Raw genomic sequence first — 14,796 nt, 5'->3', positions numbered from 1 at the left:
TATAATTTTAGTACCGACAAATTAAAAAGAAAATGTGCTTTTCTTTAAATGCTCCCAATCATCATATACTGTTTAGGTTGCAAGATTAATAAAAATGTTATCTACTCTGATTCTCGTTAAGTTTCCAGCTGGTCTGTGAAAAAAAAGCCTTAAGCATCATAGAAATACAAAGAAACAGTTTTAATATATAGATGGGTTGTAACAAAAAAACCATTTTAACACTTACAATACAAGCAATTTAAGTCTATTACAGACAAAAAAAAAACCCCAATAAAATAAACATGAACATTTTTATGGCTGGTTTCACTGATATCACTCACACATTGGGGTTTCAGATTCTAAGATGTCCACCCTATCAAATTTGGATTTGTGCTTGTTATGTAAATGGTAGCGTATTTTGCGACGCAGCACTGCCAAAACAGAAAAAAAATGCAATAACACAAATGCAGCACCATGGAGGGGGTGGAAGTTTTCTTTTAAAAGGAATGGGTAAATTAAAATTGATCCCACAAATATCAAAGGAGAAGAATGACAAAAAAATGACTCACCATTGCACGTAACACGTTGGTTTGCAAGTGTATAGCATTCGGGTTGAACCTGGGTCCCAGACTGGCAACGAGGTTCAGTCTGTGATAGTTGTGGATGAGGCTCTGACTGAGTTGGGGAATGAGCACTAGGTTCCAAAGACAATGATGTACTCAGCATTGGGTACCTCACAGAGTACGTAGAGGAATCAGACTCGGAGTCAGCAACAAAATCGGGACCCTGTATATTTTGTGGAAAAGATGACAGATCAATCAATTTATTCATGTTGACAATAAACATGAAGAGCCATTGTTTAATAATCCAACTAAACAATTAGCTGGTTAATAATGCAAGTATAATAAAAAAGAGTTGAGAAAGGCAGACATATTGTCTAAGTATTTAATATGTTCAACTGTGCTTGGATAAATATAGATACACCAACCAGGGTTTCAGTAAACCGTTTTTAACCAACTCTTTAAATCCTACACCAGGACCAACAACTACAAAACAATTTTTTATATCACTACGATTCTGGACATATAAACGGTTGTCATTGCAACAATATGAACTTCCTAACCTTGCAACTGCAATATAGTTAACAAAAAAAGTTGATAAACATTACGATGCAAGAGAATTTGGACAAAATGCGAGATCAAAAGTATAATCCCAACAGAAGCTATTTTAATTTTTCCTGGAAACGCATCATTTTCACATTTTGTCAAATAAAAAAACAAACGACTTCAAATGTGAATGGCTCATCAATGAATATCACTTCAAAATATAACGAGGAAGGTTTAAAATAGTGTTATTGTTGGCGAAGTCCACTGCAAAGAAAAATTTTTAACAACAAAAAACTAGGAGATCTCACTGGTGTAAAACAGTGTTGTCCTTGTCCTGAAATATTGTATTGCGCCTAACAGACTGCAGGTCTCATCTTTTGTGGCAAATGTGTTTTGTCCACCACAAAATATGTTGATGTGAAGCATTTTGAGCATGGTGCCAACTGTGGATAAACGCTATACAAATGTTATGATTTTATTTTAATGTACATACTTACCACAAATGAATCATGTGATATGGAACTTTGTTCTGCATCACTTTCAGGCTCTGAGTTGGAGTCTATATAGAAAATAAAAACAACAAAAAAAAAGCTGAAGACTATCATGTGCAAGTTTTTCTCTAAACTCTTAAACAAAAAATCATGCCATCTTGTGCTGTAAAAGGATTTTTTAAAAATTATTTACCTTATGACTATTGTCCTTTGGAAAAAAAAAGAAAATTAAGTCCGAAACCTTCTGGCTATTTTCTTTTAAATTTCAAGAACGTCAGAGTTGGCAAGGGAGGACGGAAATATAATTCCAGAAACCAATCTGTCTATAATCATATCCATATGATAGTTTTTCGTTCAAGATTCAGGTACAGTCCACTTAGGATAATCGCAATACCTTGGGATCATCGAAAATGTTGGATTAACCGAAATTCAGTTTCCTGTCCACTATTTCAACATTTTACACATTTATTGTCAACTCAAACCAGTAAATAATATTCTTAGTCCACCACATACAGAGCAATTTGATTGAAACAAAAACCATATGGCAGCCCCGTGTAGATTTGTCAACCAAAAGCAGCTATGAAGCAAGCCGATATCTTATTCAGATTGGAAGAAGTTTCAATCTTTTTTCTCAACAATTCAACATTTGTCAGAGTTAAAGAGATTAGCCTTAATGAGAGACAATAAGCTCTCACCAAACTCGTTGGTCACAATGCACAGTTGTTAATCCTAAAACAAAGGATATCGCTCAGTCTCTCTTTATAACTGTCATTTATAACCTGTTGTCAAGATTATGACCAGCCCCACCCCTCTTCTATTTAATGGCCACCGATGACGTCACAAACCCATACTGCAGAGCCCCGCCCTCTTTCGACTCTAACAGAGTGGTGACACACTACTGTAGCATTAAATCCTGCTCACTCTCGATTCTTCAACCTGTCACGATTTCATCCATGATGAAATTTAATCATGATATACTGTTTGATTTCTTGAATTTACCACTTTTTAAAAAACCGAAGTTTGTTGCAATTAACCAGTGACTTTTATATAGAATTATTTCCATTGCTTAGGAAATATTGTGATTAACCGAAAGTTGCGATTAAACGAGTTGCAATTATCCGGAGTGGACTGTAATAGTATTACACATCATGACTCAAAAAAAAAAAAAAAAAAAAAAAAAGCAAACTATGTGTACCTAAATGTTATTCATTTCCTCATCAAATTACATTCTTACCATTAACATCATAGATCACATCAAAAGGGTTGTCTGGATTGACAGCAAGACATTTTTCAGGATTTTTAAAGCTCAAATCTCTCTGATCTGAAGTTACAAAAGAAATAGCATATTCTCAACATTAAACTATGATTTTGTGATGGCTGTGATATGGCATACTGTATGCATAAAGCAAGATGCAAAGACAGGTTTAAGTTTAAATTATTTTATATTCTTTTCAAAAATCCATTCTAGTTTTGCCAAAATAAAATAAACACGAGAAGTGTTGAGTTGGATAAAGCTAAAACTAAAAGTAGTAGTGGTAGTAGTAGTAGTAGTAGTAGTAAACGACAGATCTTACTCACTAGTGTGAATCTACAGTCTACAGAAGTTCCCGAATTATCTGACTCCACTTCCAAATGACTGACTGACAAGTGACAATCATCAATCGGTGTGTGTGTGATTGTGATGTCTACCCTATTGAAAATCTTAAATCAACAGTGATGTAATAAGAATGGCCAATAACTTACCATTTAAATTATCTCGGTGTCTCTTCAATGATGCCTCCAGCATCAATTTACCCCACGATGCCATAGACGTCTAGTTTGGAACTCAGCAAGTGACGAAAAAATACTTGCGGCTATAGAGAGGACGTCCGTCGGCCACTCTCTCCGCAAGTCAATTGTCAGTGGTTATCAGATAATCATTGGTTCTTGAAAAATATAGAAACACAGCGGTTCATTTAAAAAGACTCTTTTGTAGATCAAGATATAATGTTAGGTATTGCACTTTAAAATCTCTTCAGACATAGAACGGGTCAACTTGACATCTAGACCAAATCATTTCGAAGATCGATATGGCAACAGCAACGCCTGGAATGGAGGATTTAAATGCGGCATCTGACGATTCTACTGCTATGACAGAAGATGCTCCATTTCACGACGTCGAGATGGCTTCAACTGGCATCAGGCATCAACATGCTACTCAATAATGGGTTTGATGAAGCGTTTGACTAAGAATTAAAGCTGATAACTGATAACCACCTACCTACTACTGACTTGCGGAGTGAGTGAGTGCCGAGTGCCTCTTTATGCGCGAAATTGACTAAACATACGTTTCACGAAAAAAAGAGTTACTATGTTTGCTTGTCTCTTGTCACCAAGATAAGAATCCGGACCAAGATTCGATAAATCTGTTTCTAAAAATAGATTATAATTCGTATATCTTGTTCATTCCTCAGTTCATCAACTTTCACACAATTTTATATTAGGTTTTCATTACTATAAAAATCCATATAATGCTCTAGAATTTTAGAGAAAATTTCGGAAAGATATATTGCCTCACTATTGAAATATATCGATGAAAACACTGGTACCCCTATTGTACTTTTTTCAGGCGGTCACCTTATTGACCAACGTGAAAATTTAGGCATAACTCTTCTTACTGTGGTGTTTAACAAATAACTTCAATACTATGATTTACAATTATATATCCTTGACGGTTGGGTTGACAACTTTAAACTAAAAATAGAAAAGTGAATGTGCTAGAGGTCAAATCAATAGGGGGACCGGATTTTGGTCTCCCTATTGGTAAAGTACTGTAAAATGAACTAATAGGGGTACCAAAAGTCTCCCTATCCGGTATTAATACATATATATATATATATATATATATATATATATATATATATATAGAGAGAGAGAGAGAGAGAGAGAGAGAGAGAGAGAGAGAGAGCTTCGATGGCTTCAGGTAGGATTCAAGGATATATTGTTGCTTTAATCAACTTGTAACTATTTCTCTATTTCCAAGCCAATTGGGACCCAAAAGAGCTACAGGCTCTAAACTAAGTATAAATCTATCCGTCCTTTTGTGTCCTTTTGCACGAATATTGTTCTAAAGACTAAAATAACCCAAACGCGTTATAATACCACTATACTACAACAACTACTACTACTATACTACTACTACGACTACTACTATTACTACCACTACCATCACTACTACTACTACTACTACTACTACTACTACTACTACTACTACTACTACTACTACTACAAATACTACTACTACTACTACTACTACTACTACTACTACTACTACTACTACAATACTACTACTACTACTACTACTACTACTACTACTACTACTACTACTACTACTACTACTACTACTACTACTACTACTACTACTACTACTACAATTTTAAAACTAAACTGTCTGAAAATCGCGTTGTTTCGTTTGATTTTAGTGGACTCTCCCCTTAATGGGTTGCAATTACAAGCGCCACCTCAGGTGCAAGAGAAACGAACAATATATTTTTGTATTAGTATTCATCAACTAGGGCTACACAAATACGATAGAAACAAACATACAAGGAACAACAGTAACGACTCCTCTGTATATATTTCATCGCCGCCCCTGCTTAAATGCCACTATGATCGGCTAGGAAAATATGTTTGTATATTAACTCTTTCATTACTAGCTATTTTTAGATTTTTCCCAAAACATTACACCCAAAACAACACAAACAAAAAAGAAACAATACAATCCATACATAATATTGTCCATTGTCTATTTTTTATCGCTACAACAAAGTATTTTATTTATAATTTGTGATGTACAAAGGATATCTTAATGAGAAAATGTTGGTTGCATCGTAACGAATGTGACGATTTTCCTATGGGTGGTAAGGAGAGGGTTAAGTCGTTAACTTTGGTGTTAATGGGGTCAAAAGCTCTCTTGGTTTGAACCACGGTGTTGGGACTGGGTCATAAATTGATTTCGGAAGAAAGTGGGTACTATGTATAATTGTAATTTGCATAACAGATCAATACAGTTCACCCTATCTGACTTAGTTTGTTTTAGGATAATTATAGTGGATTGATTATATGCAATTACTGTTAAAGAATCTGTTTTTTAATATTTTTAACTGGACGTTCTCCTTAACCTGCTAACTGCGGTAGTCTGGAAAACTCTTGTCTAAAAATGTGGCCAGAAAACTCGTCCTTCAAATGTCGATTGATATAAATTACCCTCATTTTGACAAAAGCTCTCAAACCCGGGACCATGTTTGTGATCCATGAATTTCATATTTAAATGGCGATTCCTGATGAAGAATAAACGCCAGGATCTAGAAAGTTAAACAGCTATGGTCTACTACTCATTCGAATGACAAGATTCAACAATAGCTATTCAATGACATTTAGAATACATAGATAAAAGGACGACACAATGTTTACCTTTCAACACTTTACATTTCAAATTAATCCACATCAATTGTTGAAATAGCTGTAGAATACTAATTTAGTGGTGTGAACATTTGCTCTTTTTGTCATCTTTACTTTTGGCAATGTATATCCAGCTACCTAGTTGTAGTCGTCGTCGTCGTAGTAGTAGTAGTAGTAGTAGTAGTAGTAGTAGTAGTAGTAGTAGTAGTAGTAGTAGTAGTAGTAGTAGCAGCAGCAGCAGCAGCAGCAGTAGTAGTAGTAGTAGTAGTAGTAGTAGTAGTAGTAGTAGTAGTAGTAGTAGTAGTAGTAGGAGGAGGAGTAGTAGTAGTAGTAGTAGTAGTAGTAGTAGTAGTAGTAGTAGTAGTAGTAGTAGTAGTAGTAGTAGAAGTCAATTGAGATGCACCCCCCCCCCACCCGCCACCGGCTCGTATATTATGGGCATCGTTAATGGGAATGACCTTGAGTTCGTAATGCAGAGAGGAAACGCGTTAGATTGGAAGCCGATCATTTCAAACTGATCGATTGAGTTTTAGAGGCTATCGTGAAAATGAAAAATGGTGAGGGCTTTTAATCTTTTAACAATATTGCGTTGCTCTTTTCAGTGCTCGCTCCCTATCTCTCTATCGCTTTATCTCTCTCTCTCTCTCTCTCTCTCTCTCTCTCTCTCTCTCTCTCTCTCTCTTTCTCTCTCTATTTATATATATCTCTCTTTCTCGCTCTCTTTCTATCTCTCTATTCCTAAGATATCTCTCTTTATCCACCCCCCCCCCTCCCCTTTCCCTCTCTTTCCACAAAAACACGAACAGCTAACCGCACCCCCCCCCCTCCCCCCCAATATATAAATACAAACGTTCTCTATCTTACAATAAACTCTCCTATACTCCCCCCCCCTCTCTCTCTCTCTCTCTCTCTCTCTCTCTCTCTCTCTTACTCTCTCTCCCCACAAAATGACACACTCTCTGGCAGTTCCCCCTCCTCTCCCCCCTTTTCCTCTCCAACCCTCTCGTCATCACTCTTTCTCATACTTACAGTACATTAAGTTCACATTCATGTAAACTCAAAGCCGACCTTGTTTTTTAAAGTAAACACAAAACATTAGTTCAAACAGTACGATTTGCCCTGGCTGCAGACTATATCATATTAATACTAAAAAGTCTACATAACAAACTTGAGCTTTTATATAGCGCAATATCCATTGAACGTGCTCAAAGTGCTTTACAAGGGGTCCCTGACCAACAGCAACACGTAACACGTAAAACGAGACATGACGCCTGTTAGGGGATATTGCAATTTTTTTTCGGACAGAGAAACGCTGTTAACGGCCAGGTACTCATTTTACACCTGAGTACGGTGAGAGAATGTGAATAAGCGAGCCTTTTCCAAGGACTAAACTATGCGCCGAGCGCGAGGCTCGAACCCAGTACCTTCCGATCCGAAAGCGAGTGTCATACGACAAGACCACATAGCCGCACAGACTAAAAAGTCTACATAGTCCATGTAATAATATTATTCCTCTCATAGAAGTAGAGTTTTTAAAAATTGAGCTTTTATATAGCGCAATATTCACTAGACGTAATCAAAGCGCTTTCCATGCGATTGATCACATAAAGTTAGCAATTCAGGTCATGTCAAGCTATAGAAGGAACGAAATTGACGTCACTCAGCTCTTTGTTATTGTTTTAGACAACCATTTTAATGATACGTTTTCACTAAAGTCTATAACGTTAAGGTCATACATAGTTTTGTTTTTTGTTATAGCCGGATGGCGGATGTTGTGAGTTTTTTTTTTTGTGTGCGGCTATGTGGTCTAGTGGTATGACACTCGCTTTCGGATCGGAAGGTCCTGGGTTCGAGCCTCGCGCTCGGCGCATAGTTGAGTCCTTGGAAAAGGCTCTTTACTCACATTCTCTCACCGTACTCAGGTGTAAATTGAGTACCTGACCGTTAACAGCGATTTCTTTGTCCGAAAATTTGTAATTTCGTCTAATAGGCGTCATGTCCCGTCCTACATGTTAAATGTTGCTGTTGGCCAGGGACCCCTTGTAAAGCGCTTTGAGCACATTAGTGGATATTGCGCTATATAAAGCTCAATTATTTTTTTTTTTACCGAAACGCATAACTTCATTAAGTTTTCTCGAGCAAACATTATTATTATTTTTTTTAATTTTCGACGGTTTCATCACACGACATCGCCTCGCCTTGGCTTTCCAGCAGAAAATGTCTATAACCCCGTTGTACATAGATACCCCGTGTCAACAGAAATTACCCGTCCTGTCTTAGCAAGCAAATATAGAATCGGAGACCCGGGTATTCTTACTTAAAAAAAAAAAGAAACATATGTGACCCTTCGCCTCAAAACGGTATTAAGAAGGGATGGTTAGGATGTTGAAAATTGAATTTATAGCCAGAAATATGAGACTTGTGTTGAGTTTATATGTTTTATTGAGGAGAATGGACACCATATTTTAGGGTGCTAATGCCAGAAATTTATATTTTTGACCAGTTAAACATTTAATTCGGCTTTTAAGCATCTGATTCGTTCCGACATAATACCATTTTGAGACGATGGGTCTCGTATGTAAAAGCTAGACGAAGAAAGAAGCGGCAAAAATAACGAATAAATTTTTGAAATGTAAGTATTTTAAGTGATTAGCCTTGGTTAGATTTGTTGCCATGTCTACCAGCAAGCCAAGGGTGTTAACTCTCTCCTTAATATATTTTTTATCACTCAGATACATTAGGGAATGAGATTAGCGGAAGAGTAGCGTCCCTTGATTTGAAGTCACCGGCGGAAAAGTTATTAGAGAGAGAACGTCCTGTTGGTTGTGCGCATGCGTCTCTAGTCCTCACTTCCGGAGACACTTCACCGAAAGCCAGGACGAGAGAGACGCATGCGCAAAACCATGTTGACGTTCTCTCTGTAAGGTGACGTCCAATCAAGGGACGCTACTCTTCCGCTAATCTCATTCCCAATAGCAGTAAGGTTCTTGCGATACATAATTTCTTTAGTAAAACATGCTGTTCATTTTCTTTATATTTTATGATAACCAGAAGAAATTTGAATGAGAAAAATGTTGGTTGTATCGTAACGAATGTGACAATTTTCCTATAGTTGGTATGGAGAGGGTTAAAGAAGATTATTCCATCCCCCCCATTGGAAAACCCTATCATTCATTTCTTAGTAAAATGTAATCATTGAATGATGTTTCGAAGCCGTTGAATAAAAAAATATTATTCAACGATTGCATAATATTTTCACTCATTTTATTGGCTTAAATACAGGTTGAAAAGACTTCTGATTGGCCATCTAAAATAATCTTTTGATGCGTATGAACACATCTAACATTTTTGGTGTCAAATTGTCATTTTTGTAGAGTAGTCGAAGAACACCCATTTGGCAAGGGACTGTAACTGTATTATTACCTGCTGTCCCTCCCCCCTCACACAAACACAACAATAATAATATAAATATCGGTCATAAGAACACACCGAGATTTTAACATTATGATTATGAAATAGGTTTGGAGAAAACATGACTTCCTTTTAATGTAGGAGTAGGAGTTTTAACAACGACAAGGTTACATCGTACCGACTGACCCCAAGGACAACAACAACAACAACAACAACTACTACTACTACTACTACTACTACTACTACTACTACTACTACTACTACTACTACTACTACTACTAACTACACTACTACTAACTACTACTACTACTACTACTACTATACTACTACCTACTACTACTACTACTACTACTATACTACTACTACTATACTACTACTACTACTACTACTACTACACTACTACTACTACTACTATACTACTACTACTACTACATACTACTACACTAACTACTACTACTACTACTACTACTACTACTACTACTACTACTACTACTACTACTACTACTACTACTACTACTACTACTACTAAAACTACTACTACAACCATCACCACCCCAACACCACCAGCAATAAAGCTACAAAGCATTTGGCAATGATTTAGTAAAAAGATAAATACACAAGCTTGACATAAATGATATATGACATATCTAATCCCCTTTACATTCCTTTCTTTTGTCTATTCCAGATAAACAGAGCAGCTGCTGTTATCAACATCGAAGGATGAAGGTAGCGAAAGAACTCTACATTCAAGATTTCATATCACCGAGCTTCACGAAATAAAAACTGGCTCCAATTCCATTTGTTACCTTGCACAGTTAGTTGTGTGCAAGAGATTGTTGTTTTCAGATAATGTACGGAAATTATCATAATATCTGATAATCTATCTTCATTTGGCACATCCGTAATTTTATATTAAAAAGAAATATAAGGAGTCGCTATTCGTGCAATGGAATGTTGAATGTGCGTAGCAGGTGATGTACTCGTAAAATGTACCCCCCCCCCCCCCCAAAAAAAAATATGAGGAAGCTCTCTATAAGTAAAATGTAACACTATGAAAACGCAGAAATAGAGGAAGAAAAACAAAACAAAAAGCCCTATACTACTCATATTATTCGTATTGGAATTTCAGTTTTAAGATATTGTACTTAGTAATACCATAAACGAAGTTCACTGTGTTATAACAAAATAAACACTCGTAAATTGAAGGAGAGAGAGAGAGAGAGAGAGAGAGAGAGAGAGAGAGAGAGAAAGAGAGAGAGAGAGAGAGAGAGAGAGAGAGAGAAAATCCAAATTGGAATTTTCCAACAAAGATATATCTTACTTTAAATAAACTATGGTCACTGCAGTATAACAATATTATAACCATTCATACATACAGAGAAATAAAATCCTCCAGAAATATGATGGTTTGTATTGGACTTTTCAGACAAAGATGTTTCACTTAACTATGAAAGACCTAAATTTAATTATGAATCATGTTAGTGACGCTAATTTCGTTGGAATGATTTATAATTTACAAAGATGTTTCACTTAACAATGAAAGACCTAAATTTAGATATGAGTGATGTTAGTGACGCTAATTTCGTTGGAATTATTTATAATTTACAAAGATGTTTCACTTAACAATGAAAGACCTAAATTTAGATATGAATGATGTTAGTGACGCTAATTTCGTTGGAATGATGTATAATTTACAAAGATGTTTCACTTAACAATGAAAGACCTAAATTTAAATATGAATGATGTTAATGACGTTAATTTCGTTGAAATGATTTATAGATTGATGAAGTGGTGATTCTAGTCAATACCCCGTCAGAAAATGTCGTTGTGGGGTCGATATGGTAAGTGCAGTGCCGGTGTCAGCGCCCCGTCCACTGATGACGAAGCTGAAAGCAATAAAGATGACGACGTGGAAAAGAAAAAGGAAAATGGCGTGGATAAAGTCAACCCAGTTCGGAATTTTGACAAGAGTAATAATGAAGAAATGTCTACGTCGTTAGATAAAGCTGCCGTTACACATCATAGCGGTAATGAGGCGGCTGGGAGACTCGGCAACGCTGGAGGGAGTTCGACCAGTGTTTTCGAAGACATCGTGAAGAATATTGCTGGACTCCTCTCCGATGCTGTCTGGGGTTACTTCCGGCCAACCCAACAGCAACAGCAACAGAACAAGTCCGCATGCGCCATGACGTCATCCGGTATGGGTGGAGGCGGAAGCGATGGAGATGTGATGTCGCTGTCAACGGTGTCGGCTCCTGCTGATTTGGCTACAAGTTTGATGACGTCATCGGCTATCTCGGAGAACTTGGAGAACATAATTGAGGTATGTTTACTATCTATTGTGCGGCTATGTGGTCTAGTGGTATGACACTCGTTTTCTGATCGGAAGGTCCTGGGTTCGAGCCTCGCGCTCGGCGCATAGTTGAGTCCTTGGAAAGGGTTCTTTACTCACATTCTCTCACCCTACTCAGGTGTAAAATCAGTACCTGGCCGTTAACAGCGTTGTCTTTGTCCGAAAAATTGTAATATCGCCTAACAGGCGTCATGTCCCGTCCTACATGTTAAATGTTGCTGTTGACTAGGGACCCATTGTAAAGCGCTTTGAGCACATTTAGTGGATATTGCGCTATATAAAGCTCAATTTTTAATTTTTTTTATTCTGATCTTTATCCTCCCTCCATTGATCTGGTCATCATTATTACTTTATTCTGATTAAATTACATTTTCACACTATTTTTATATTTTTTGCGAATTTAACTAAAGACAAAATTAGCAAACTTCAGGTTGCTCAAAATAACGCAGCCAGGCTCATTGTACGCAATAACAAAAAATACCCGTCAGCAACTCTTCTTCTCCGTGAGTTACATTGGCTTCCTGTTGAAAAAAGAGTTGCCTATAAGATTTGTACTGTTGTCTACAAATCCCTGAGCACGAACAGTCCCTCCTATATTAAAGACCTTCTAAACATATATGTCCCCAATAGAAACTTGAGGTCAAGCAATGACCAATCAATCCTTGTCAAACCTAAGCCATTGCGTAAAATAGGTGAACAGTCTTTTCAATTTTCGGCCCCCCATTTTTGGAACTCTCTCCCGTCACACGTGAGATGCTCGGATTCGTTGACAACGTTCAAATCTCGCTTAAAGTTTTATCTTTTTACGTCATAATGTTGCAATATTATTTTCATATTTTGTTGTTGTTAAATTGAATTCGTATCACGTTTCCTTCACACTTGTCTCACTGTAATATGTTTTGTTTTATATCACTGTAAAGCGCTTAGAGCCTGTGACAACGGGGTAAAGCGCTATATAAATGCCATTTATTATTATTATATTATTATTATTTGTCAGAAAACTTTCCTTTCGATAGCTTAAGGAAACTCCTAATTAATCAGAAGGGATTACATCTAAAACTCTTCTGTAGTCCCATCTGTAAGACGATTTGGCGAGTTCAAGGTAATTTTTGAGATTTTGTGGCTGGAAAAAAATGTATTTAAAAATTTGGTCAGAAAACCCATTCTTCAAATCATATTGATTGATTTAAATGACCCTCATCTTGGCAAAAACTCTCAAACCTGGGACTTCGCAAAGTCCCAGGTTTGAGAGTGTTTGCCAAGATAAGGGTCATTTAAATCGATCGATATTTGAAGGACGAGTTTTCTGGCCAAATTTGTTAAATACACGTTTTTCCAGAGTACGTCAGTTAACTGGTTAAAAAATTGCTGCTTGTTTTTAGCCTTGCGTTATATTATCATAGACACGGTTTCCAGTTTCCATCAAAGCATGTTATTATGCCCTTGTATTTTCGTTCATAAATATTCAGTTAAACGCTTGCTTCCCTCAACATGTCAACATTCAATTCAATACCTTGAACTTGGCTACTTGGGAATGTATCTTATTATTATTTGTCCTTCACGTTCTCTATTCTGTGGCGTGTATCCAAGCCAGGTCACCCTAAGTCAGGACAATCTCGATATTTTTAAATTTGTCTCATTATTTATTTCCTCTCTCTACTCTTCATCTTCAATTTTGCCGCCTTTCCCCTCTTCTTCTTCCTCCTCCTCCTCCTCGTGTTTTTTTTTTCGACAGCCATGATATTTTGTTTTTCCTTGTTTGATCCATAGTCCCCCCCCCCCCCTCCCCCCACATACCCAAAAGGTACCGAGTTCGACTACCTGCCTCATTGTGTGGCCTTGAGCAAATGAGTAGATGACTTTCAAAAGGCACTAAGTACAGTCCCGTTTCCATCATTCGAAGAAAACCCGAATTTTGTGTCGTTTATTTATTGACTTAAAGAGGAAAATACGTGTCTTGTGTGCCTCATAGAACAATACCCTGGGTGTTTGGCAACTCCAAATATTTTCTCTGGCGATTCTATGGAGTTTTAAAAAAAAATAACTTGAGATTGTTAACTCATTTTCTATCAGGATGTGACTTTGGACGTTTTGAAAGTCGCCTACTCAGTCACCTCGATCTAGTTCCCTTTGCAGCGCTGAACTGCGGTTGACGCCTGGGTTATTCTTGTATCCCCATGGAAATGACCCCAGAGACAAAAATCCCCTAACGGATGAATAAAGGGAATATATATATATATATATATATAACACGTTTGTCGTGAGCATCAGTGCGATCAAATAGGCGTGACCGTTACAAGGACTTATGACCTTTAGATTATGAAACGCTTCAAGTGTTAATGGCTCTGTGATACGGTCTTTGGTTCATACCCAAAATTTCGACTACCTGCCTCATTATGTGGCCTTGAGCAAGTAAGTCACCTCGATCGATATAGCACACTTTGCGGCGCTGAACTGCGGCTGACGCCTGGGTTATTCTAGTCTTCCCTTGGAATAGACCCTAGAGACAAATTTCCCCTATCGGATGAATAAAGAGACTTTTTTTATTGAGAGTATGCGCTTGGCTAAGGACCAACACACAAAACTGTGTGTAACGATGATCGTTTATAGTCAGGTTAATACACCTTAGTGAGAATGTATTATATGTGTGTGTATATATATATACAGATTATGCCGACTGAAGACGTGGACGAAAGCCACAGAAACGAACGTCTTGGCCATATAATGTGAGTGACAATTTATATTTTAAATATACACACAAACACACACACACACACACACACACACAAGCGCATGCTATCAATAAAAAAAAGTCTCTTTATTCATCCGATAGGGGAAAATTGTCTCAAGGGTCTATTCCAAGGGAAGACTAGAATAACCCAGGCGTCAGCCGCAGTTCAGCGCCGCAAAGTGAGCTAGATCGATTGAGGTGACTTACTTATATAAACACGTTTGGAATCAAATCAGCAAGAAATGAAATGTCGTGAGCATCAGTGCGATCAAATAGATAGGCGTG

General features: G+C 37.2%; 1 protein-coding gene and 1 long non-coding RNA gene across 2 annotated transcripts in view; one reads left to right on the top strand and one right to left on the bottom strand.

Annotated features, from left to right (window-relative positions):
- LOC144977564 (uncharacterized) overlaps nt 1–14,796 on the bottom strand; it is a 248,304-nt gene that overhangs the window by 54,017 nt on the left and 179,491 nt on the right. The window lies entirely within an intron of this gene.
- LOC144976132 (uncharacterized) overlaps nt 10,543–14,796 on the top strand; it is a 14,932-nt gene continuing 10,678 nt past the window's right edge. Inside the window, exon 1 of the mRNA XM_078920313.1 lies at nt 10,543–11,750. Within this exon, the coding sequence (XP_078776439.1) occupies nt 11,247–11,750 (504 nt within the window). The 5' untranslated portion in view covers nt 10,543–11,246. The remainder of the gene's footprint in view (nt 11,751–14,796) is intronic.

The sequence above is a fragment of the Berghia stephanieae genome, chromosome 7 (assembly GCF_034508935.2).
Source record: "Berghia stephanieae isolate SIO BIC M18660-M18661 chromosome 7, UCSD_Bste_1.3, whole genome shotgun sequence".
NCBI lineage: Eukaryota > Metazoa > Mollusca > Gastropoda > Nudibranchia > Aeolidiidae > Berghia > Berghia stephanieae.
This window is presented reverse-complemented; position numbering and strand designations above follow the sequence as displayed.